This window comes from Elephantulus edwardii, unplaced genomic scaffold, assembly GCF_000299155.1.
Source record: "Elephantulus edwardii isolate Elephantulus edwardi_28Jun2011 unplaced genomic scaffold, EleEdw1.0 scaffold00116, whole genome shotgun sequence".
NCBI lineage: Eukaryota > Metazoa > Chordata > Mammalia > Macroscelidea > Macroscelididae > Elephantulus > Elephantulus edwardii.
This window is the reverse complement of record NW_006399866.1, coordinates 5842895-5868875: the sequence shown is the minus strand read 5'-3', so window position 1 is coordinate 5868875 and position 25981 is coordinate 5842895. Positions and strand designations below refer to the sequence as shown.

Sequence of the window (25981 nt, the reverse complement as noted above, 5' to 3'; positions counted from 1 at the left end):
GAGGTGGATTGATTCAGTGACTGGGATAATTGGGATGGGAGTGTCAGAGACAGTGCGATTGGCACAGGACAGAGTGGAGTTTAAGGCTGTTGTACATAGGGTCGCTATGAGTCGCAGGCGACTCGACGGCACATAACAACAACAACATTGAAGTTCTATATGGAATAACTATTTCTAGTTTTTTACAGAACCACTAGACAATTTTCTACATCTGTATCATTTTTATTCCTACCAGAAAGATGAAGGTTCTAGTTTCCTTACATCCTCTCCAACATTTGGTATTTTTCTTTCCGTATTTTTTTTCCTTAGCCACTGTAGTTGAGTGGTCAAGGTGTTTGCTTTTTTCTCCTTAATTTGACAAAAACATTTTGCAAGAACATGAATATTAATCCTGTATATATCATCTTTGTTATACATATTTTTCACTGGTTTGATATTTCCCTTTAAATTTTGACTATACCTTACTGTGTTTTGTTCTTTGGCGAGAAAAAAATCTTGGGGTTTTGTTTAGTCACATCTTTTGGTCTTCCTTATGGCTTTTGGATTGTCTATCATGATTAGAAACTTGTGCCCATTACAAATTAGATTTGTTTTACATGAAGACAATTATGTTGGTTAGTGTGGACCTGGATGGAAGCCTGTGCAGTACTTTAGGGCCGATGATATGTAGAGGGACACTAAGAGAATTTGGCCAAGAATGGAAAGATGGATTGACTTTGGTGAGGAAAAGGAAGTCCTTGTTTTTTATCTAAGAAATTTATTAGATGGTACCATTTGATAGATTGGGAAGTTCAGGAGGAGGAGCAGTCCCAGGGAAGGTATTCCCAGTGTTGCTTGTATTACCATTGAGGTGCTTTTTGGACATCTAGTCAGGACACAATGGCATATAGGAAATTAAGCTCCAGAGAGCCATCTCAATCTACATATAGAATCATGGGGCTCTTGTAGGCTTAGATAGAAACCAAAGACAGAGAAAATGTGATTAAAACAGGTTTGGTGGGTGTCTCAGATATGGAACCTCTTCTTTATCCTACTTTAAAACAGGTCCTGATATGAAAGGGCACAGAAAGGCATTCTGAAGCAGTAATACATGGTGCAGATACATCCAAATAGCACTGATGGCTTTTATTGCAGATTTGTGTCATTACAAAGATAATCTGGGAATATATTAAAAAACCAAAACAAAACACCTCCCTTTTATATACACAAGACATGCTACACGGTACACTTTTTGAAAATGCTGAGGTAATAGGCACATACCCAGATATCTCGCACACCCGACCCATGTGCCTACTGGGGAGGGTCTTGTCTTCTTGACTCATACCCTCTCTCCCTTCATGGCAAAAGTCCCGGTAGTGCCAAGTCTGATAGTTCATGGCCGACAGGACTCAGAAAGCCACCACACTGCAGGTACCAACTGAAAGGTCTGGTGGCCCCTGACTGTTCAGTAACTCATGAGAATTGGCCAGTTCTCATTTTTGGTGGCACTTGTTCTGCAGCGAAGTATAGTTTGACTTTCAAGTCAGCCTGAGAGCATAGGACCTTTGGCCTGTAGTTGTTTGGGGTTCCTGAAGAACAGATGATAACTTCTTTTCAATGGAATCTTTCTGGGACAAGGTAGATTATTATTTTTGTGAAGGTTACAAATGACATGTAGGCTAAAGTGTGAATGAAAAATACAAAATTGTGAGTACATTAGTTATATGGCCAATGGTTGGCTTTTGAGCCTGGCCTTCTCTTTCCTGACCAGAAACCTAGAGCTCAGATTATTTCCTACTCACAGAATAAGGAATCTTACCTGGATGCAAAGCCTCTGAAATGGAAGAGATATGGAATGGGCAGGTGAAAAGTAGAGGGAAAAGAAAAGGTGATTTGAAATACAGGGAGTGTCTAGGGATTGATAACACAGGAGACGTTTCCTGAATGACTGTTGAATGAATAGGTGAGCAGATAAAAAAGTTTCAAGAATGGAGAAAGTAGATTTTTAAATTTAAGGGATACCCTCTTGTGGAACTTTGTAAGAGGGTAGCATTGTAGACATTCCTGTAAGAATCCAGGCCTACAGATGCCAAGGATTATTCTTTGAAGTAAGCCTCACAATTTGTGAACTACTCTTAGACCCACGTAACACAGCATGGATGAAATGTGTTTCTTCTAAAAGCAAAGCTGTTGTTAACAGCTCTATTATCTGAGAATCGAATATGTGTCTATTTGGAAAACTATATATGTATCTAGAAATAGTATGTAATGTATATCTAAATGCATATTTATATTTAGGCATGTGTCTATTTATGTGTATATGCATAAGTGCACAAGATTGGCTCAAATACACATATCTTGTGAAGGTATTTTGTGGTTGTGTTTTCCCTGTGGAGGTGGGAACTTTATGTAAAGAAAATTTGTCTGTAGTCCTGTCCTGTCCTGGAAACATTAGGGGCTGTCTGGTATGAAGAAAAGTAGAAGGGTCAGAGAATAGTGTCTTGTTTCACTTCCATTATCTGCCTCAGTGACTTTGGAAAATAGAATCCAGTATCCCAGTTCTCCCAGCCTCAAGCTGCACTAGTGAGTTGCTCTGTTTGCTAGGGTCACCATGGCTGGGATGGGCTCCTGGCAATGGCCACGAGAGGTCAGGAGGAGGTGCTGGCTTTAGTGGAAGGTGTTGGGGTTGGGTCGGATCATCATCACCACTTTCTTCAGCGAGTAGGAGCCTCCTCGGAATTCAGCCCAGTAGACGCCATCCTGGTAGCGGCTCCGGTAATGGCCCCCACGGTACCAGACACCATTGAGGTTGGAGTGGGCACACGCATTATACCACCAGCCACCCTTCTGGTAATGGGCACAGTTTCCTGCAGGAGAGAAGGGAGTGAGCCAGGAGGAGGCAGTTTAACCCACGTAAATTTGTTCAGTAACTATAGCAGAACTGTCTCCAGAAAGAATTTGGACCAAGAATGCTTGAGAAATGGGTCAGTCACTGAGAGTGTCCACTCTGACCTGCCTTTGATTCTCAGCTTTGTAATTAATTAGCTGTGTGATCTTAGGCAAGTTACTTAACCTCTCCACAGCACTGTATTCTTATCTGTAAAATGCAGAAAAGAAGAATTCCTACCACACAGACCTGCTGTGAGAAATGAAGAAATAAGGTCACATATTTAAGTATGAAGCTCAAAGCCTGGTGCATGGAAGGCACATTTTAACAGAAAATGAAAATGACCTGAAGTGAGCAGGGGAGAAAGAAGATCATTTTTCTTGGATACATTTTAAGAGTTGAAATTGTTAGAATAAGAGTCTTTGTAGAATGACAAAGGAAGTATTTAAGATTAAATACTTCTCTGTTCCTCTCCAACCTGTATTCGATTCAAATAACCCTTATTTAATTTCACAAAAGAAAAATATTGCCACAAAAATTTTGGCACTATCCTATCATGCTAATTTTTTCATGCCAAGGGCAAGTAAGTAGAACAACAATACAAAATGGGGCAAAGTGCAAGCAGGCATGTAGGGGCATCGCACTTCACAGGAAGGAGAGCCACTGTCAGTTTGGGCTCTTCTTGGTTGATGGTGGGAAGCCCCCGGTTTCCTTACAAGCCCAAGAGAGACCTTCCTACCAGGAAGATGGGCACTTTGGTCAGTTTGTGATTGGAAGGCCCAATAATAATTGGTCTAATGAAGTGGCTGGATCTGATGGTGGCCCTGAGGCCTTGGGATGATGTGAGGAGTAGGCAGGCTGAGGGATTTCTCCTTTCGGAGGAGGAGAATCACAAGCCCAGTTACCCAGAAGCTCTGGTTTTCCTGAAGCTTTTTTGGAACTCCTTAATGTGTACAGCCTGGGATCATGAGGACCAACAGCAATATTAGAATTACAAAACAAAGAACTTTGAACTCGTCACAGTCAGCCTCTCATTTGCCACATGGAAGCCTTTTCCAGGCTAAGAGGGCACTATGAGGAGCCTCTGCCCAGACACATCAAGGGACAAGGAACTCACTTCACCATCCACTGGTTTTTCTCATGGAAAGAACCACATTTTGGGTCATAGAAGAATCTTTTCCATCGTTCATATCATTATCCCCCAAAATGTGTTCCTAGATCCCCAGAATATTACTAGCTCTGCTCTGCATAGTCATCTTCCTGTCCTGCTTTTCTGGAAGTCCTGGCAGCCCTACCTAAGAAGATAACCTACTTGAAAGAAAAGACTTGCTTTTCTTTATGGGCGACTTCAAACAAGGTCAGCTCTCTGGTCAGTGGTGGTGGTAGACATGAGAGCTATCTGCTTAAGATGGCTACTTTGAGATCTTGGAGTAAAGACAGGGTAGTTCTTCACCCCTAAAGGGGAGAAAGTGAACATGAGACAATGACTGAGTAAAAAGTTGGAGCTGGAACAAGCTGAGATAGTCTATGAGAACTCAGCCTGTGAGAACAGACTTAGCCTTGGTCAGGAGGTGATGCCAGTGGTCAGATGGCACCAGCCTCAGGGTCTGGCAGACTTCAGTAGCCTATTAGAGCCCAGAATTACTCCTGTGAAGAAACTGAATGTGGGGTTTTGAGACACCTTTTTTGTGGAGGCTCTGATGCCTGGACTCAGGGCCCAACTGCATCCCTGTTTCTTGTAATACTCTGCTCTTTACTACTTAGGCATACTTAGTAGAGACCTGACTTTGTGGCATGTGATCATGGCCAAATAATTTTCTTTCTCTAAACTCTTTCCTCTCAAGAGCTTCTGTACAGCATTGTATTGGTTTTATATGCTTTAACAGTAACCATAATGACAGCTCACTTGTATATATGCCAAATGCCAGACTAAGCACTTTAGATAAGTTCTCGCTAATCTTCTCATCACCCAAAGGTAGGTATCAGCCTCAGTTCCAGGTGAGCCCAGAGGGATTAAGTGGCATGCCCAAGGACACTACTGCCATGAGGTGGGGCCACCATTGGCACTCAGTACCCTGGTCATGGGATTATGTAGTCTGACCCAGGGGCCTCGAATAGAGAGGTGTTATGAATGTGTGACTCCACACAGCATTTGACTTGGCCCTGAGTGACCCTTATGTGTGTTATTTGTATACTTCCTTCTTTAAATGCCACTCTAACCCTGCTTTATAAATGAGATCTGTGTCACTTGAGGCCAGTGGGCAGAGGAAGGGACCTTGAGGGATTGGGAAGAAGTCTCAGAGAGCTTGCTTTGACCTGTGGTCTTCCTGTTTTCCAGCCTCTGGGTCTAGGAGCGTTAGCTTTGGCTGACTTTCCCTCCGCCCCCAGCCCCCACATTTGGACTGGAGTCCATTGGTCCTACCTGTGTAGACATCATGGTCTCTGTCCAGGGTGGTGAACTGCTTGCCATTGTGCCAAGTGAAGGAGTCACCAGCATTGCCATTGTAGCGTCCCAGTCGCAGCTTGTAGTACTCACTCTCGGGCTCCAGGCGGAAACTTGCATATTCAGCAAAGACCTTGCGGCCAGACCAGTCCTCCATGGTCACCAGCAGTTTATAGTTGCCTTGGTTTGTCAGCCAGTAGATGTTCTCCAGGCCCAGCCAGTATTCACCATCAATGTTCCCAAACCCTTGCTAGGGAAAACCCGGAGAGCATTAGTGTGAAAACTGCAGTGTCCACGAGCAGCAGGGGCCAACTTCTGGCTGCTCGACCCTGGACAGAGGGACCATAAAGCAAACAGAGCACAAAGCCAATCAGGCAGCACATTAAAGTTTAAATCCTTACCCCGACCCCTGTGCTAACTGCATCTCGGTAGTGTCAATTCAGCTTTCTGGTTTTATGTATTCATTCAGAAGCCTTTAAAATAGTGTTGACTCTGTGTGAGGCATTGTGTGATCACCAGTTCTTCACTGTAGCGTAGGAAATGCTGTATTGCCTTCCCTGCAAATTGCTGTGAGAACACCTTGTTGTTGTTGTGTACCTTTGAGTTGGAGCCAACCCATCGCTGACCCTCCAGCAAGTTTTCAGAGACAGTTAATTACACAGGAGGAGACTGACTACCCATCCTCCTCCTGCGGAGCAGCTGGTGGCCTCAAACTACATGCCCTTTGGGATTTCAGTGCAGCTTCTTGAGGGCACATAATAGGGAGCCTGGTGGCCTAGTTGTAAGGAGCTGCATTGTCACCGAAAGGCACACTGTTTGGGTTCACCAGCTGCTCCATGGGAGAAAGATGGGAGTTCTCCTAACCTGCACTTTACTGCCTCTAGAAACCCACTGGAGGGTCTGCTGTAGGTTGGTTTCAATGTACATAACAGCAGCAGCAGCAGCAGCACACAATAGGCATGCAACCAGTGTTGCTTGGAAAGTTCCTTACTTTCTCTGAACTTCAGTTTTCTTTTTTGGGGATCAGAGCCAGCATCAACCTAACAGGACTGTGTGTGTGGGTCATATATAAAGTCTAAAGCACCAGATAGGTGTGAGCTGTGACATTAGTGTGCTGCCTCCAGCAGGGCTCTTCTCTTGATCTAATATGCAGTTGTTTTTATTACTGTTTGCATATGTAGTTTTGGGGGGATATTGAAAATTAATAAATAAATTTATAATATTTGTTGTTTATTAGTATCTATACTGTACTAGTATTATTATAAGAAATTTATGAAGAATAATTTATTAATCTTCATATCAAATCTTAAAAGCAAAGTACTATTATCATTCTCCCTAGAATGGATAAATTAAGACACAGAGAAGCCGAGGATTGCAGATTGTTAGTAGTGGGCCAGCATTTGAACCAACAACTCAATCTTAACCATTGTATTCTACTACTTCTAAGAAAGAGAACATGACAGAGGAAGAAGAAATGGCCAAGGACTGAACCTGCAGGAATTTATGTATTAAGAGAAAAGAAAGAAGGACACAGGCTGGGCCAGAGGTTTGCTGGATGGTAACCAGGCAAATGAGACCGAAGAAGAGGCCTGATAGAGCCATGTGCTGGAGGCATCACGACTGAAGGTGGGCTGTATAATGATGACTGCAGTCTTATTCACCACCTTGCTACTTTCTACTGTCCTCACTGTCCTGAGGATCACTTCTTGGTTCAGAAGTAGGAAAAGATGTCTCAGTGAATCCTGGAAGTCTTTTCTACTACAAGGATGAGCATTTTAGTTCCCTGGGAATGAGGGTATCCAGAGAATCAACCCAGGATCTCAGTCTGGCTTCAGTTCTCTGCTTAGCCTCACTGGGACGTTCTCCCAAGATCTTTTGGGCTTCAGGAATATACCAGACCATTTTTCTCCTCTCTCCCCATGGAAACTGCAGCTCAGAATAAGGTGCCATCCATATGCCCATTAAAGTGAGGGAACACACTGCTTGGCATTTCTGAAATCTTACTTGTCCCGTGGCCTTTTGTGGTCTAAAGTCCTAACTCTCATCATCCTGCAGTGGCTACAAGTAGTGAGTAGGCCTGGAGCTGGTTTTCAGTTTCCCTGCTGGATTTGCACAAACAGCCCTATCACTGACATTCTTTATTCAAGTATTTAACATGTGGGGCTGTGCAGGCCATGACCATGTGCACCTTTCTGCCAGTGGCCCTTTTGCTGGTTAGTCAGGTCTCTTATGGCGTATGCTAACTATTTTGTGGGCAGCACAGACCAGCTCTCCCAGTTCTCACCTTATATGTTTCCCAGTTCCTGAAGAAGTTGACAGAGCCATCCAGCCGCCTCTGGATGACAGTCCAGCCTCCAGGGTCATGTCTCTGGTCGCACCACACCTGCATGAGGCGATTGTTGTTCTCTGGCTTCACCAGGTAGATGGAGCTGGTGTCATGGCCATCCTCCAGGGCCTGCAGACAGTCTCTCCATGGCCCTAGGGACACAGACTAGCATAGATCAGATCTTCCTATTGCCCACTGCTTGGTCCCTTTGCCACAGTGCCCTTCACCCCTTATCCTCAGATACACTCAAAGTAGATACAACCTCTGTCAGGTTATATCTTTACAAGTCCCTCTTCCAGTGCCTTCACATCAGCAGGAAGGTACCAACTTCAGTTAGCACTGTCCAAACAGACCAACTTCTCCCTCAAACTGTAAAAGTCCTTGATCTGAGGAACCTTTAGAAGATGTTCAAGATCTAATCATTTATACTTTTTGCTTCAGTTGCTTTTTAAAATATTCTCAAGCCAAATACATCAAAAGTGCTAAGAAAATCCCATTTTGTTCCTTCTTAATTTGTACTCTCATCTAACAACTATTTCATTTAGTCTTTGCCCCTGGGGAGGTATTCTGGGCAGCAGAAGTCCAGGGCATTAAAGACTGCTCTGATGTTGAGTGAGAGAAGAACTGGCCCCACCTGCCTTCCAGCACCTTGAATTTGCTGTGGAATTTTGCCACTTCCCTTCCTGGGCAAGGGGCAGGGGAATGTTCTCTTCCTGTGGCAGGGTGTTTAGATTAAACTTTTCAAACTTTCCTGGCTTGTGCAGGTTCTGATCATCCACACATGATAGTTCAACTAGAAAGATTTGGGGGTTTGGTCTTTACTAGGCATCTCAGGGGAACTTTTTCTGACACCTTCAGTCTGTATCTGGTGAGTCTCACTGCCATGGATTGTGTACCCTAAAGGTATTTATCAACTTATCTAAGCCATGGTTCTCGGTGGCTTAACAGCTGTGTGATGTGATCAGCCAGTTGTAAGAAGGGTTTTTGTGGGGTGTGACCAGCATTATCTTTAATCTTAATAGAGATTAGGGGGGGAGAGGAACAATCTGATGGGGAGGCACCTCAGATACTACCAAGAAAGAAGAGTCAGGAATGGAGCACATTCTTTGAGAACTTTGTAGCCCTAGGGCAAGATTGATGCCAAGACACATGGAGAGAACCAGTGACTGTGGAAAAGAAATAAGGTCATTCCTGCAGGGCCAATACAGAGAACTAACTTTCCCCTACAGCTGATACCATCAATTTGGATTGTTAGCCTTATAAACTGGGGGCGGGGGGGGGGGGCGGGAAACTGTGTTTGTTATATCCATCCACTTATTTCGGGTACAGCAGTACTAGTTAACCAAGACACCACCTAGAACCTGGTGGGATGGCAGGAACTGGGTTGGTCAGCACTCTATCCCTAGTGCCCAGGATGACACTGAGCAGGAAGGCTGGTGTGGGTGCTTACCACTGACAGCCCAGGAAGATACTTCTCGTTCATTCTGTCCACTCACCACTTAGCCGGCCCTCAGGTCCCAGCATATGGAGCAGGACCTCCAGCACTTACTCTGTGGTAGATGTACCACAAACATCCTTCTTTGTTCGATACCACTTTCTATTCCCTGCTCCCTTCAGGATCCTCCCTGAAGAAGGGAAGGCCCCACCTCCAGAAGGAACATTCATTAAGAAGAAAAAGGTTTCAGTTGTATTCAGCCAAAGCCCCAGGGAACACATCAGAGAATGGGAGTCTGTCCCCAACAGCTGGAGCAGAGCATGCTAGTGGGTGTGGGAGGTCTCCCAGCTTTTGACCAAGTCAGAGCACAGAACAAGTTCCTTGATACAGAAGCTGATGACTGAAGATACAGCCCATACCTGCAAAATAATGTCCCCTGGAAACAAGCTGCCAGACCTGCTGCTGCAGAGCCCTCAGAGAGGCTCTTTGTGGATCATCAGATGCGAAGACTGCCTTGGAAAAGGCCTTGTGTAGAGAAAGAATGTGGAGGCCTTTGGGAAGGGGTAAGCTCCCAGCCTGAGCTGCTGTTGTGAGTGCACTCAATGATTCAGCTTTACCTGTGACATTTCCAAAGGAGTCTTTTTTTTTAAGTTCAAGGATACTCTTTATTAGTAAATTCATAATTAATAGAAAATACCTTCACAAAATATTATTTTTCATCACACCATAAACGAATCATAAAGTATCACTAAGAATGTTAAGAATCCCCACAAAGTGATACTCATTAATGGGAAAAAAATCTAAAAAAAATTAAGGATTTTTTTTTTTTTTTAAATCTCAACAAGTATGTATTTCCTTCTATTCCTCCGAAGGGCTGTACCAGCCAAGGTTCTTCTTCTTCTTTTTTCTTTCTTTTTTTTAGGGTTGGGCTTTTCTTTTTCTTTTTTTTTTTTTTTAATTCCATTCATTCATTGTTGCACCCTTTTCCCTGCCCACCCCACCTCAAACCCCGCCCCCCGTTTGCTCCTCTCTCCAAAGGAGTCTTTTTAAAAGGGGGACATTTAAAAAACATACTAGGTTTATCAGTCTCATTGAAAAGTCACAGAAAGCTCTAGACCCTCTACCAGAAAAATGCAGATTCACAAAATGTTGAATAGATTTTCAGAAGGCAAACGGATCCCAATTCCTAGGTTAAAATAACCCTAGTTCTAAAACAAAACAAAACAAAAAACCCCCAAAACAAACAAATAAAACCAACCCTAGTTCTTAGAAAGTTCTTTTTGTGTAGAAATTGTGTGCTCTTGATTCCAACTCATTGTGACCCTGTAGGCTAGCTCTAACTGACCCATAGGGTTACCTAGGCTGAAACCTTTATATCAGCAAATTACCAGGGCTTCTCTCCAGAGGAAAGGCTGGCGTGTTCAAACCTTGGAATTAACAGTGAACAGCTATGTACTTGATCACTACACTACCAGAGTTCCTTCAAGTGATACTGATGCTAATAAAATAACAATAGTAGAACACTTACTGTGTGTGTCAGATCCTGTTATAAGCTCCATCAAAAAGCCTAATCATCCTGACACTGTGACAACATAAGTCGTAATATTGGCATTTTACAGATGAGGAATCTGCAGCACAGAGACATCAGTGATACTAGTGAGGATCTGATTCTGTATGTGAGCGTGGGTGGTCCATGCTCCAGAACTCTCTTCCCTTTTCCCAACCAGCATGAGTTCAAGGATGGGGTCCCTGACTGACATCTCTCTCTGTCTAGAGAATTATTTTTAGTATTTGCCAGGTTAAAAATATTTAGAGTTCTTTGTCAAGGTTGTATAGTTTTAAATTTATTGTTGATAATTTATTTTTTATATTTACCTGTTAGTATCTTTTGTGTATTTTTTTTCCCTACTGATTTTATATCTTTATGATGTAGGGAAATGTCTTCTTTTAAGGCAAAGCTGACAATTCTTTCCTGTAAGGTTTTCAGGCATGACATGTTTTCCAGGGTCAAGTAGTAGATGTATAATGTAGCAGTAAGTAGTACAGAAAAGTTCAGTATGTTCTGTTTTTAAAAACAAGTCTCTATGTCAGTTCAAATAACCCTTAGGACCCATTTACCTTCATCAAGAGCCTCATTTCCAAACACATGTCCCCCTGAAGAACTCTTAGTAGACCTCTACCAAAGCTCATGTGTTCAAACATAGTCCCCTTTCTTACATTAAAGGCACGGGTAGTAAAGGCCAGGAACATAAATGTTGGATGATAATTTGTCAGAAAAATAGTTATTATTGACAAGATGGCAGCAGCAAAATGACCACGTAGCATCAACTAAGATGGCTGAGTCAGAATACCCTATATTTTGATGAGAAACAAAGCTGCTACATGTTCATACCACAGTTATAGAGTGCTAGTTGATATATCTGGTTTTGATTAAAGAATATCTGGTTGAGGGAAGTGTGGGCCTGGGAAAAGACCCAAATGTGTAGTCAGGAGCTCTTGGTTTAAATCTTGGCAGCATCACCTATTTAGAGTAAGCCTTTGGGCAAGTTACTAAATGAATCATAATTTCATTTTCTGTAAAGTGGGGAGACCCCACTTATTCTGAGGCTCTAATGCATGAGAGCACCCAGCATGGAGACTGGCCAGAACAGGTGCTCAGTGAAGACTGTTTCTTGTCCCTTCCTCTGATAGGTTAAGGCTGATGGTTAGAAAGTTGCATGAACGTGCATGCACACGTGCACGCACACAACACACACACACACACACACACACACACACACACGTTTATATTTGTTGAAGCTGTTATTGTTTTGCTTTTAAATTCCCAAAAGATGAAATAATTTCAAGGCTATTTACTAATAGATGTGTCCAACATATTAAAAATTCAGAACTTAAGGAGAGAAGGGCATGAAGATATATTGAAGTAAAGAATGGAAATCTTTTGTCAATGAAACTGAATTTTCAATGGGCAGTGAGCAGAGCGCTCCCTTTGGCTCAGTGCAGAGTGCCCAAGCACTATTTTACTTGGCTCCCCTTCTGAAAGGGCAGCTCTGCCCAGTGACCAGGCCAATACTAACTCAGCAGCACCTAGGCTGGGAGTGGAATGAGTGCCCTGGCCTCATGTCTATAAAGGCTATATTTACACTCTCTGCATAGCGTAGCAGGAATGTTCCACGTGAGGGGAAGTGCCGCTTTCATGGCTGAGTTGCATCTGTGTGGTTCCCTAGAGAAGCAGCATGGGGTGTGGAGAGCACATAGGATTTGGAGTCTCAAGGCCTGCAGGAGAAGAAATATTTGCAAATTGGAACACAAAGTATACAGGTCTTGGGCTTCCAGGCCCCAGCGTAGAGCCGTGTTAAGTGTTGCAGGTGTTGGGTGCCCAAAGCCCTTCCACACTTCTTTTCTCCTCCATGAGGTTTTTGACACAGGGTCCAAGCACACAAGGAACATGGCCTCCTAGGAAACCAGAAATCACTTTACTGGTAGCTAATTCTGTGCTTGCTTCTCTCAATGTGGTTCCTTTCTGTTATTGGTTTGTGGCACTGAGTTAGAACTAAAGCTGACCTTCCAGTGTGTTTTACAAGGTTGTAAATTGCCTGGGAGGAGGTTGCTCATCTTTCTCCTACAAAGCAAGCAGCTGGTGGGTTTAAACTTTGGGTTGGCAGTGCAACTTCTTACCACTAGGCCACCAGGCCTGGTTTAAGTGTAACATCATCCATGTGTTTGGGAAGATCAGAGCTGCAGAGCCAGTTTCAGCTTAACTTACCTACCTAGGCCCTAATAGAGAAAAGGGCTAATGAACCACATCAACTTTTAATGTTGTGAGCCCTCCTATGTGAGTCCTCATCTGTGTGTGGCGAATGTGGTCCGGGGAATGCCTGTCCAGCAGACCAGCAGTTCCCCATAAAGTTAAGAGAGCTAGAAAGGAGGGTGGGTTGGTTCAAGTATGAGTAAGGTGAAGCCCAAGGAATGAGAAGAAGAAAGAAAGCCTTCCCTGGTTATGAGCTGCACTAGATCAGGTGGCTTCTGGCCAGCAATCTGACATGCCTCTTTATGCTAATCCAAGCCCCAGATACCAGAGCTTGGCTACCCTGGGCCCCATGTTGTGGCCTGGGGAGGATGGGAAATGCGCTGAGGGGCTGCAGCTCTGAATGTTTTGGTCCTTATGTGGGCACAGAAGGAGGCCTCTGTTAGATCACTAAGAAACAGTCTGCTTTTGTTGATGATTGTTTGCTGGTTTCAATTATTATTTTCACTGATGGCCTGTCACCAAAAAATCTTTTCACTATTCTCTGAAACATTTTTCCAGCAGAAAAAAAATGACTAGTTGTTGAAATGATGTATACACTTTCCATGCCAAATTAATAAATAGATCTGAATGCCAAAGCATATGGACTACTTGGGATATATGTCCCCACTCTAGCCAGCATTGTGATATCCTGGATGTTCCACGTGAGGCAAGAGGGCAGGCACTTGTACGGGTTCAGGTAAAAACAAGAACATATGATGCTTTTAGTCTCATATATCTAGAAGGCTTATGTTGTTGTTATTGTTGGTACATGCTTTCAAGTTGTGTGCAACTCATAGCAACCCTCTGTACAATAGCCCTATCCTGAGCCAGTCTAACTCCATCTCTCTCTCTCTCTCTCTCTCTCTCTCTCTCACACACACACACACACACACACACAAAACACACACACACTTTCTGTCACACTGCTTTTCATCAACCTACAGTCAAGCAATAATGTAATCACAGGAACATCTTAGATGTTTCCAAAGGCGTATTAGAGTCATTTAGGGCCTCAGAGTTGCCATGACAAAATAATTTTTGCTCCTGGGGAAAAGTACACTTGTTCCTGTCCACCTCTAAGGCCATGTTAGTCCTCATGTGCCATGGGGGCTATTCCTGGGGCCCACAAGCACTCAGGAGTTTATGGAGATGCTTGAGGCCTGAAAAAATATATGTGCACTAAATTATGAAAAGAAAATTGGAGAATCAAAATTTACAAGTGTATTTAAATGCCTGTAAAGTGTAACATCTAATCAGGCTCATTAATTGTTATGTTTAATCTTCATAAAAATGTGATTACTTTTGAAAACAATTTGTAGGTTAAATTTTTCTCACTTCCCAAGAATTCCTGAACATGCTTGATGTTTGCTGAGAAATCAGAGCCAACCATAAGTTACTTGAATTATTCTTGGCTAAATAATGTGAATACTAAATTTATTAAAATCCTGTCAAATTTTACAGTAAAAATTATATTAATTGAGTGAGATGGTTATATGTCAGTGCATTTGATACACTCTGAGACCTCCCATTTAGGGCCTGTGAAGAGATTTTGCTTCTGTGTATTTGACCCCTAGATAAATAGAGTTATGCGGTGTTACTCTGCAAATAGTATTTTCAGAAGCATTGTGCCTGCTGCTAGATTTCCATCAGTGCACTTGTTCTGGAGAAGAAATGGGAACTTCAAAGCAATAAAAAGAAGAAAGATTCAATTATCAGGAGATGCAGTAGGCTCACTATGTGCTGAACTGAACAGTTCACTGTGGTCCTCAGGGAGCTTTGCACCCTTCTGAGGGCAGTGGACAGTGGTGCCTGGAGGGTTCCTGGGTGAGGGAGCTCAGTGGACCTAGAGGTGGGCCGTGTGCCAGGCTCCCTGGGTGCAGAGATGAGAATTACCAACACTCACCCAGACACTGGTAGTATTCCGCAGGGACATCCTGAAAAAATTTATCAAGTTCCTGATTGTCACCCACAGACACTGAACACTTACCTGTCTGGTCTGTCAACTGATTAACCCTGTCCAAGAACAGAAACCAACTTAGTTTGGCTTGTTCTTGGACTTCTCCTTAGAGAAATTCTGTTGACTTTTCTTATTTTATTTTTAAAATGTACAAATATCTCTTTATATTCTCTGCTATAAACGTTTCTGAGGCTTTACTACAAGCCAATTGACATGTAATTTCTGGTGTTATGTCCTTTCAGTCTTTCTGAAAACAGACATTTGCATCAAACTTGATCTTCGTGATCTTTGATGATAGCTGGCAGTGTCTCTGAGAGTGTATCTTCAAGGCTCTTAGCCTTCTTCATCACTTCCTCTAAAAAGTCTTCTTCAACCCCAGAAGAGCAAGTTCTCCTTCTCAGAGTTCCCATACCACCTTATGTATTATATTCCCCATATTGGAATATAACATGATGATGACTGCTCTCATTATAATAATGATGATAGTAAGTAGTCGTCAGTGACAGCATCATCATTATTATATTCCAGTACAGGAAATACTGTATATAAGGCAGTATAGGAACTCTGAGAAGTCATTCTTCTGGGGTTAAAGAAGACTTCTTAGAGGAAGTGAGGAGGAGGGCTGAGGGCCTTGAAAGTATACTCTCAATGCGACTGCCAGGTGGCCTAGTAATAAGTAGCTCTGCTGCAGTCTCAAAGATAGGCGGTTCTAATCCATCAGCTGTTTTGTGCGGGAAGTATGGACAGTCCCCTTCTGTGTGAGTTACTGCCTCTGTAAACCCACTGGAGGGTCAGCTGTGGGTTGGTTCTGACTTGACAGCACAGAACATAACTTTCATTATGCTGCCTAATTGCCAGGTGTTTTATATGCTACTCCTTTTGCTCAGCATGAATATTTTTTTTTGTACTGATGAGGAAACTAAGGCACGGAGAAATCACACAACTGAAAATTTAAGTATCTAGAATTCAAACTCAGGTTTGCTTTCCAAACCTTGGTTCCTTCTATTGCACCATGCTATCACTTTGAGCATGTCATTAGGAGGGGCATCATGCTTGGAAAGATGGAGGATCATCCAGATGGATTGGCATAGTGACTGCAGCAGTGGACTCAGATGTGTCAGAGATAATGAGGATGCCACAGGATAGGACAGGGTTCACATTATAGGGTTGTTCATAGGGTCACTATGAGTCATACCTTACTCGACAGCACCTACCAACAATGGTTACCACACTACATTGGGATTGTTGGAGGTCTGCCACCCATCGTACAGCAGGCTCCTGGAGGGCCTAGGACCATCTCCAGGCAGGGAGTATGTCCATCTTCCAGTCTAGTGTTGAGAGTCACTAGCACTTCCCAAACCACTTTCCAGCATGTGCGTTGCATTTGCTTCTTTGTTCTGTTCTTTGCAGTTTGAATATCAATGATAGTAAATCCATGTGAGAGCATAGACCCCCCAACAACAGAGAATAATCAGCATCCATACTGAACCCTAGAAAGGAACTCTGTATTGTGGGGCATGCTGGTGGTCTACACAGTCTGCCTGGGATCATGTCAGCTGAGTGGATTTTCTGTTCTTTTGGATGTTGCCCTTTAGATACCACATAAGATTCCTAAATTTCACCATTAAAGTTCTTTAAACAATAGTGTTTGCCATTTAAATGAAAATTTTCTTTTTATGGCATGATTGTTATCTATACCGTATTTTAGAAATATTAAGAGAATGTTCTTTTTTTCTTTTTAAAATTTATTTTTATTTCTTTTTAAGAGAAATATTCCTTTTTAAAAAGGTTAACGTAAAACTCCTCCACTTGCAGCAGAGTCTGTGACTCTACTGGCTCATCTTGAGGTGCAAGGTCAGGATCCTCTGGGCGCTTGCTGGTTTGTTTTGAACATTATCTTCTGTCATGGGGGTGGGAGGGTGCTGAAGTAGAGGCAGTCGTGACGCAGTAGCTGCGGGATGGACAGCCTAGGCAAGCCTCAGCTGCCTGAATGTTTCATTGATGGTGACAGAAACACTTTGAAATTACCTTCCATTGCTTTTACGAAAGTGTACTAACTAACTATTTGGCTCAGTAAATTCAACCAGCTTTATTTTAGACTGCGTATAATGATCACTTAATTCTACTTTATCTTTTTGTGTGGCACAGTAGTATTATGGTCGTCTACTCATAAAGCCGCCATAGCAATCCATTTTTGTGACTGGAGAGCTGGCCACAGATCCCTGTTCTCTAGGATTTTCTGGATTGCTTTCTGTTTGCCAAGTGCCAAACTGCTGGGATTTCTAGGCCACAAGGTGCCAGAACCATCATACTTCTGCAGGAACAAGTTGATAGTTTATCTCCTGGGGTGAGCATTTAGTGAAATATCTTCCTTGGAAAAGTGCCTGAAGAATAGAGAGCTTCTCATCATATTCAAAAGGCTCTTTGTGATAAGTTCCTCAAGATACAAGATGATACTGGCAGGAGAAAGCAAACAAGAAGGAAGATGACCCTTCTTGAACTTGAGTGGTTTTTGTTTATGAAGGAGCTAGCAAAGAATGTTCTTTGAAATGTCTCCGGATTACATAGTCTGTAATGAATTTGGGAATCTTATTTTGTTTAACAGTAAAAATTGAAAAGAGAGGGGGAAAGTAAAGACAGCATAGCACAGTGAAAACAATACAAGCTGTAGACACGGGAAACCTGGGTGTGGGGTTTCCCTTAGCCCTTGTGACTTAAATGCTTCAGAATATTCTCCTCTTTCTCCAGTTCTTTCTGGCCTTTCAGCTTAGAGTGCCAGTGTGCTAGGGCTGATCTACACATGGAACCAGTACCTTCTTCCCTGGATTGTTAACTGCTTGACCACAAGGAAGAATGGGAATTAGATAGTTATTTCCTATTTTAAAGTATACTAGTACTCTAGTGAAATGTAACCAACTATTAATATTTTCTTGCTTTTCTCTCTCTCTCTATCGTCATGTCAGAACCAACTCACAGAGCTGAACCTGCAGCATTTTTTTAAGAAGCTGTAAATCCCATAGGAGGAGGTTGCCCATCTTTTTCCTGCACAACAGCTGATAAATTCAAGCTGCCTGCTTTTCTTTTTACTCACTAGGCTACCAGATCTTCCTACTTTGTAGGGAGATAAAAAATGTAAGAAGGGGAAAATATATCTAGTAAAACATTCTTATGCAAGTTATCCATTTCTTCTAGCTGTGGACCATCTTGAGTGAGGGCTGGATGGTTTTTGTATAAGCCTGGTGTGAAGCAATCTGATTGCTAGCAAAGTTTACCTTGAGAGCAAATATCTATTGCTCTTTATGTATTTAGAGCTAACACATTTAAAGAGATTAGGACTTCAGACTGGGCTATACTTTGAAGTACTGAATAAAAGTAACCCTTGAGAATGTGTTCAGATTTAATAAAAATTAAAAAGTAGGTGCATGTATGCTTTCTACCTGAGGCCTAGTAGGCCTGGGCAAGGATTTGATCTGACATGAGAAGCTTCTCAGTGCTTTTTGTTACTCAAACCAAGAGAGTTCTAGTAACAAGTTCAGTAGAGCCTTTCCCCAGAGCTCTTTCTCAATGACTTGCTTATTACCATGAAACTATGATAAAGGATCAAGTCATAGGCGACCAGCAGTTGGAGTTGAGTCAACTATTCATGAGTGACTTCCACACCAGTTTCCCTCCACCCTTTCCAGGGGAAAGCTATATGAGTGGTTAAGAAACACTTGAGCTTGAGCCTGACAGAGCCATTCACTAGCTGAGTAACTTTTTTGAACCTCAGTGTCCTGGAAGTTGTAAGTTTAGGGTCTGAACTGATTGGCTCTGCCAGTCTGAGAGGTCTCTAAGAGTTTGAATATTTCTTATGACTTTATGGTCCCTTTCTTACCTGTTAAACAACAAAGTTGTATGTATTCTCCCTCTCAGAAAATAGCTCCTGTGGAAGTACCCATTTCTTTTGTTCCTTGTTGTTGTTGTGTATTGTATAGTGGGAGCCAACTCATAGCTGACCCTCCAGCAAGTTTTCAGAGGCAGTTAAACACAAGGGTAGAGATTGTTCATCCTTCTCCTACAAAGCTGCCCATGGCTTTGAACCATATGCCTTAGGGATTGCAGCGCAGCTTCTTGCCTCTAGGTCACTAGAGCTTTTGTTCCTTAGAAATTCATTTTAAACAAGCCTTACTATGGCAGCTGGTGATAGCATTGCCCTTTGTTGCCTGATAATTCTCTAGGAAGGAGCTATGAGAAGGTTTCTGTATATGTGACCTAGCCTAGGGTGAACTGAGAAACAATCTCTCAGCCTGTCCTGAGAGAAGGCTAGAACTGAGGCAGTTGTCCTTTTCCTTTGCATCTTAGAGATTGCATCTGCAACCTTTGTTTTTAACAGACCTTTGGGGTGGGTGTGTGTGGGAGAGAGAGAGCGCGTGAGCACATGCTAGAGGAAATGGAGAGATGTGTGACTGTGAAAGCAGAGAGGAAAGGAGTGGTGTGGAAAGGTGGGTGGCAACAGCACACATAGCTCAAGCTTCAGGTAGTCTTGTCAGACCTTAGATAGACAGGACAAAGCATAGGTGAGAGACCAGGGAAGCTGAGTAGCTGCTTGCGCTCCCTCACTTAGGCCCTTGGTAAGCCTGAGACAGGTCTGGACTTAGCCTGTTCTAATCTCTCAGATGGGACATGTAATTGAGTACAGATTTAGATACGTGGCTCCCTCAGTCTTCTGGTAAACAATATGGATGGACTGAGCATCCCAGACAATAAGGAAAAGACAAGAGGTTTCAGAATGGAAGAAGATTTTTAACCTGCCAAGACTTAGATACAAAGATATTTCTGGTTAAACAGTGTCCTCAGAACAATGAATTTGTTGGGTGAGGTACAAAAGAAAATTTGTCTGCCAAGACCAGACCTTGCCTTGCAAGCTTTCAAAATAGGCCTGACAAGAGCTCATCACCAACTGGCTGTCACAGACCTGGTAAAGCCCATGCCAGGTCTTTGCTGACATATAGAAGGAAACCATCTGACTTTTCCTCTGTCTTAATCTCACACCAGGGGAAAGCAGGTCCTCCCCATTCGCTCTACTTGTGGGTTCTGTCTACCTATTCTGTTCCCATAGCTAGGGTTCAGGCTCAGGCTTAGCTAGTAATGGTTTGCATGGAGAATCAGTACTGAGAATGAGTCATAGATCTGTCACTGCTGATGAAGTACCAATGTTTGTACAAGAGCTTTGCTAGAAATTAAGAAAGACTAGAAGAAGAGAAAAGAGAAGAAATTCTAGTGCATTCAAGTTATCTTGCCTTTCATGCCAGCATGGGTTGTTTTTTTTTTAATAGAGAGTAAGGGGTAAGGACACCTTGGAATTACATACAGCACACAGGCCTCCTCACCTCTGCCACAGTCCACACTCAGTAGTGAGCAAAGGAACCACCTGCGATGTCAAGAGCATAACAGTCCCCATGGTTCTCAGCACATTTTATGTATGGGACCCACTAGTAACAACTAGGTATCGGTATCTGAACTCCCAAGTCCTCTGGGTAAGTACTTCTTACAAATCCTTCAAGGCATAATGCTGAAATTCTCACCTATCCAGTTTTTCCCTTCCCCTCCACATAGCTTAAGTAATCCCACTTCCCACATGCCCCTATGTTTCCTCCCATACCACTTGTGGGACAACTTAGCACATTATGATATTACTTCAGTAACTACAGAACTTAGGGTTTCACGACATTCCTGATTTAAAGTACTTTGTTATTAGAAATACGTTCCCACAATATTCTGAAAATACTAGTCTTTCCAGATGTTATCTTCCAGAGGGATCTTTTGTCAGACCAAAGATGATTTTAGATGATTGAATGAATCTCAGATATATTCTCAGATCTCTCACCTTGATCAGACTAAGTTTCTAGAGTCAGAGGCCAATTCCCCATCTGCTCCCCCTTATCTAGCTCTGTGATGAGCACAGAGTAGTTGTATTACATACTACACGACGTTCTATTATAAAATAGATTGTGTTGAGTTTCATAACAACCTTGTAATGTTATGACTTTTATAGAGGAGGAAATTGAGGCTCAGAGAAATTAAGTAACTTTCTCATAAGCAAACCACTCATGATCCAGGGGTAGATCCTGGATGTATACCCAGGTTGTCAGTCCTACACTGTATGTTGACCAGCTCAGTTCAAGCTCAGGACTGCCCTGAAATTGCTGAGTCAGAAACCAGAGATGCTTAGGAGCGAAAAGATCCGATTGGGTAAACACTGAGACCAGCCTGACTCATGCTAAGATTATAACTGGCATTTAACTGAGCCTTCATTGGGGCTCAAGGGCACGTTTTACCCTTTGAGTATTCTACCAAAGTGCATAAAGACACTCTGCCCTCTCTTTCAAAGATTTTTATTTAAAACAGACGTATATAGATGGGGCAATCATCAGCCGTGGCACAGCAGCACTAGAAAGAGACTATTTATTTTAATCTTCTTTGTTTTGAAGTAGAGATCAAGAGCAGATACTAATAACTTCCATGTATTGGAATTTAATATTAACCAGCATGGTGCTAACCACATTTTTTCCCCAGTATTTCTCTGAATCTTCAGATAGGCAGTATTTTAAATCTCCAACAGACAGATGAGGAAACGGAAACTTGGGGAGGGAGGGGCAAAATAGCTTGCCTAATCCACTGAGATAATCAGTGGACAACCAAGATTTGAACCTAGGACGATCTACTCCCAAAGCATATATTCTTAACCCCACACCCCATTGAGGTCTTTCCTTTGAGATGCTGCAGCCCCTTTATCTAGCTTTCATACTTCATCCCACCCCTGATCTGCAAACACTGTATTCAAGTACAACTTCTCTCTGAAATTAGCCAGAAGTTGCTTTTCCCATTGCTGGTGATTATTTTTAAAAGTATGAAGTAAGTGTGTGTAAAATAAGATATTTCCAGTAAAAATGCCTTCCTGTTTATGTAACAAAAAGATACCAGCATCACTAACCAGGAGCAGATACATGGTTAGTTTTTGCAAAGGAAGCTCTAGTTCTTATATGACAGTGAATCTACAAGTCTAACAGGGGCCTAATGTAAATGAGGACTAAGCTCATATTGACATTTTTACCAGGGAAACTGCTGTCCTCAGAAGAGAGGATTCACAGTGTCCTGGTGCGGCCATCCCTCACGTGAAACCAAGAGCACCAAACTCACTGCCTCTGAGTCACTTCCAGCTCACAGTGACTCTCTGTTATGGTGTCTGAGGCTGTAAATCTTATGGGAGCATCTTGGCTCATCGTTCTCTCCAGCAGCAACTTGTAGATTCAAATACCAACCTTTCAGTTAGCAGCCCAACTTGTAACCCACTATGCCACCAAGGCTCAAATGAAAAGTTGTGAATTCAATACAACTTGAGAATCTTAAGCCTAATAAGCAAGCCAGTCAACCTCTCAGAGCTGCAACCTCTCAAAGCTACATAGTATAATATGCATGAGAATAGCCTGTGCTATTTGTTGGCCAAGCTTCAGAGACTCCTGCAGCCACTTCCTCTCCATAAGCATTCGCAGGTTTCCCCCAAAACAGAATTCTGAGAATTACCATATTTTAAGAAAAACCATGTATTTTAAAAATATATTGAATCATCATTGAAAATTCTAGATAGATGCAGACTCTAGAAAATGTGGGCACTTTCCCATTCCTCAGTCTCTAAAATGTGCGGGTCATACTTTTCAGCTGCTAGCCCTTTCTTTTTTCTTTGGTCTCTCTCTAGTAAGTGAGCGTTTACTAATGCTAATTAACTGTCTGCCAGAAATTGTACTGGACCCTGGAGCAGGCAGGCTTTCCAAGAGAGCAAGCCTGTTTGCCAAAACCAAGTGCCCTGTGTGGATCCTAGAAGACTAAAGGTCTTGGGCTCTTTCCTTAGATGCCAGAGAACATTTATTCTCTTCTGAGAGTCTTCCTGCTTCTACCTTTAGGCATCTATCTAAGGAATATGTTCCCCCTCTGACCCTTCTCCATGTCTCTTTCCGAGCATCATGCTTGGAAAGATGGAGAGTTAGTGAAAGAGAAGACATCCAGTGAGATTGATTGACACAGTGACTATAGCAATGGGCTCAAGTGTGTCAGAGATGAGGATGTCACTGGATAGAACAGAGTTCGGGTGTATTGTTTATAGGGTCATTATGAGCCATACTCAGTGGCACCTATAGTGATAATAACTGACATTACTGGCTTTAATTGCCTGACTCAAGGGATGCGAGGTGGCACAAGGCTATCGGCACGACTGCCGCTTGCCTTGATTTCCCCTATTGTGATCATGTTCAAAAGGAGCCTGAAGTCTGACCCCAAGGCTCCAATGGAAAGGGATGCCAGGAGGGAAGGACTTACCTGATGGCTTGTCTGTGGAGGATGGGAGGCTGGTGAGAGTAGGCATGGTGGGCAGAGGAGGTGGGAGAACCTTCAAGTTCTGGTCACTCTGAATCTCATTGGTGGAGATTTGGTTGATGATGCGGTTGTAGGTGGGTGGCTGGTAGACCCGAGGTGGTGTGGCAGGAGGTGGCTGGGGGACGGGTCTGGCTGCAGGCACCCGCTGGCAGTGCTCTTCAAGCTGTGCAATGATCTCTGACTGGTTGTGGGCCAGGGTGGCCAGGTGCTGATATTTGTGCTCCAGGTCCTTGTATTTGCTGGCCAACTGCAGCATGTCAGCCGTCTGGTTGAGGATCCTGTTCTCCAGCTGGGAGAGCTCCAGTGCATTGTCCCGCTTTCGGATGATCTCATGTAGGAGCTGCATATACAGCTGCGTGACCCTCGAGTTCATGTTGCGACTCTCTTTGCGAAGCAGCTTGACTTCACTCACAATGCCACCGTCCACCTCCACCAGCTGCTGCAGTGTCTCAATCTGCCGCTTCTGCTTCAGCAGCTCGTTGTTGAGCAGCTCCAGCTCCTGTTTATGCACTCGGTTCTCCAGGAGCACCTCGGGCTCCTTGGAGTTGACACAGATGGCACCTGTCACCCGCTGCTGGGGCACAATAAAGGTGTAGGTGCATTTGTCCGGGGACTCCCCGGCTCTCTTGTACCTGTTCAGGTAAATGAACTCTCTTGTTGTGCCCTCTTCAGTGCCCTCAAAACCATTCTCCTGACCCACAGCAGCTCCCACGGCAGCCAGCAGTCCCAGCCACCAGCACACCACACACAACAGCCTCATCATCCTTGCAGAATGGTTATTCTTTGTAAAAAATGTCTATGAAATCCTGCAAGTAAACAGAATGGTGAAATCAGTGATGTCCCCATTACTGTCATGGCCTGTGCTGTACAGGACCTCAGCCTTTTTGCCAGGTAGCTCTTTCTAAAAAACAATGCAAGTTCAGTGGGCCATTTATTACCTTTGAAAAGGTGGAAAGGAAGGTACTCCTCTTGGAAGCCACAGAAGGAAAGGAAGGAAGGAAGGAGGGAGGGAGGGAGGAAGGGAGGAAGGAAGGGAGGGAGGGAGGATAAAGAAGAGGGGAATGGAACATCTGAAGGTTGAAGGGTACAGCCCTGCTGCTCCTGAAGCCTGCTTCACCCCACAACCTCTGACCCCATTCCTAGAACCACACTTGGTAAAGAAAGTCAAGAAAGGTATGTGTGATCTCTCTTCTCCTCCTGAGACTCCTCAGATCATAACTCCCTGGACTTAGCCCTTTTAACACCTATCACAGTTCTGAACAATCATAGTGGTTTTTATATTGATCTGTTCTGCTGGAATCTAAGCTCCATGAGGCCAGCCAGATACTGTGTCTGAAATATAAATATAAATTCTGTATGCTTCGGATACTGTGCTGAGGAAGCTTTTGGCAAATATTTGTGAAATGAGTGCATTTCTAGATACAGTATTGAATGTGTTCCATTTGTAGTGGGCAAATTAATGGAAGAATGTGTCCTGTCATGTGGCTTTAGTCTATGTGTTAGCCAAGCTACAGAGCCCAAACAGGAACAAACAACTGAGCTTTTCTAATTCCAAATATTTGCTACAGCCAGTAATTGCATGGTCCTGATCATTGCAATGTGATGAAATCAGACAGGAGCTAAAAGACAGACACGTGTCTCAGGATTTATTTCCATTCTATTCTTGGACAGTTCATTCCTTTACCAGCTAACTATTGAACATCTGCCCTGTGCCACACAGCATGCAGGTTTCTGGAGCTACTGCTGCAAAAAAGACAGACCCAGCTCCTGCCCTCACGAGGCTTAATGCACCATTACACAATTTGTAAGTGCTGTGAAGCAGAAGTATTATATGCTGTGAAAGGGTATGACAGGGGGACTGGCCTAACCAAGGGGTCAGGAAAGCTTCCCTGAGAAAATGACCTTTACACTGACCCCTGAGGGATGAGTAGGAGTTAGCTGGGCCAAGTGGGAGAGGACGGATGTGCACTGGACCTCTCTCCTCGCCCATCAAGATCATTGCTCCAACCACATTCTCCATCTCTCTTGCATGATAACTTATTTCCTGCAATCATGTAGTTATTTCTCTAAACTTAAAGAAGTCTTTTCTTGACCTCATATCCCCTTTCCAGTTACTGTTGTTCAATTTCTCTGCTTCCAGTTTTGGCCAAGCCCTCCAAAGAGTTGTCCACACTCATTCTCAGTTACTCTTTTTCCAATTTTCCTCTTGATTCCACTCCCTCCATTGCAATTTTCCTCTTGATTTCACTCCCTCCGTTGCAAGTGCTCTATGCAGTCTCACTGGTGGCCTCCATTTTCTAGATTCAGTGGTCATGCTCTCAGTCCTCATCTTATTAGGACTTTGCTTTCTCAGCAGTGTGAAGCATAGGTGACCATTCCCTTCTTGAATGGCCTCTCCAGAACCCCAACCTTTCCTGCTGTCTAACTAGCTATCCTCCGTTCTTCATTGCTCAAGCATTCTCTTGTTCCATCTACTCAGTGTCCAGGGACCCAGAGCCCAGTCCTCTCTGTCACCTAGGTTATTCTCTCCTGTCTAGTAGCTTACATGACATTCATTTCAAGCACCGATGACTTCCTCATTATTTCTCCCAGACCACTTCCCAGGACTCCAGATTCAACATTCAACTCATCTTTTTTTGCCATTCCTACTCAAATATGTACTATTGTTGTTATTTGGTGCCATTGAGTTGACTCCAACATCTAGCCATCCTGTGAATGGCAGATGTGGAACTTGCCCTGCCCTGCACCATCTTCA

General features: G+C 43.3%; 2 protein-coding genes across 2 annotated transcripts in view; one reads left to right on the top strand and one right to left on the bottom strand.

Moving 5' to 3' along the window:
* RALGPS1 (Ral GEF with PH domain and SH3 binding motif 1) overlaps positions 1–25981 on the top strand; it is a 460947-nt gene that overhangs the window by 245198 nt on the left and 189768 nt on the right. The gene's annotated exons all lie outside the window — the stretch shown is intronic.
* The window catches only part of ANGPTL2 (angiopoietin-like 2), a 39992-nt gene continuing 16351 nt past the window's right edge, over positions 2341–25981 (bottom strand). Inside the window, exons 2-5 of the mRNA XM_006892545.1 lie at positions 23170–24032; positions 7594–7787; positions 5289–5559; positions 2341–2846 (exon numbers count right to left, since the gene is read on the bottom strand). Of these exons, the coding sequence (XP_006892607.1) occupies positions 2647–2846; positions 5289–5559; positions 7594–7787; positions 23170–23989 (1485 nt within the window). The 5' untranslated portion in view covers positions 23990–24032 and the 3' untranslated portion in view covers positions 2341–2646. The remainder of the gene's footprint in view (positions 2847–5288; positions 5560–7593; positions 7788–23169; positions 24033–25981) is intronic.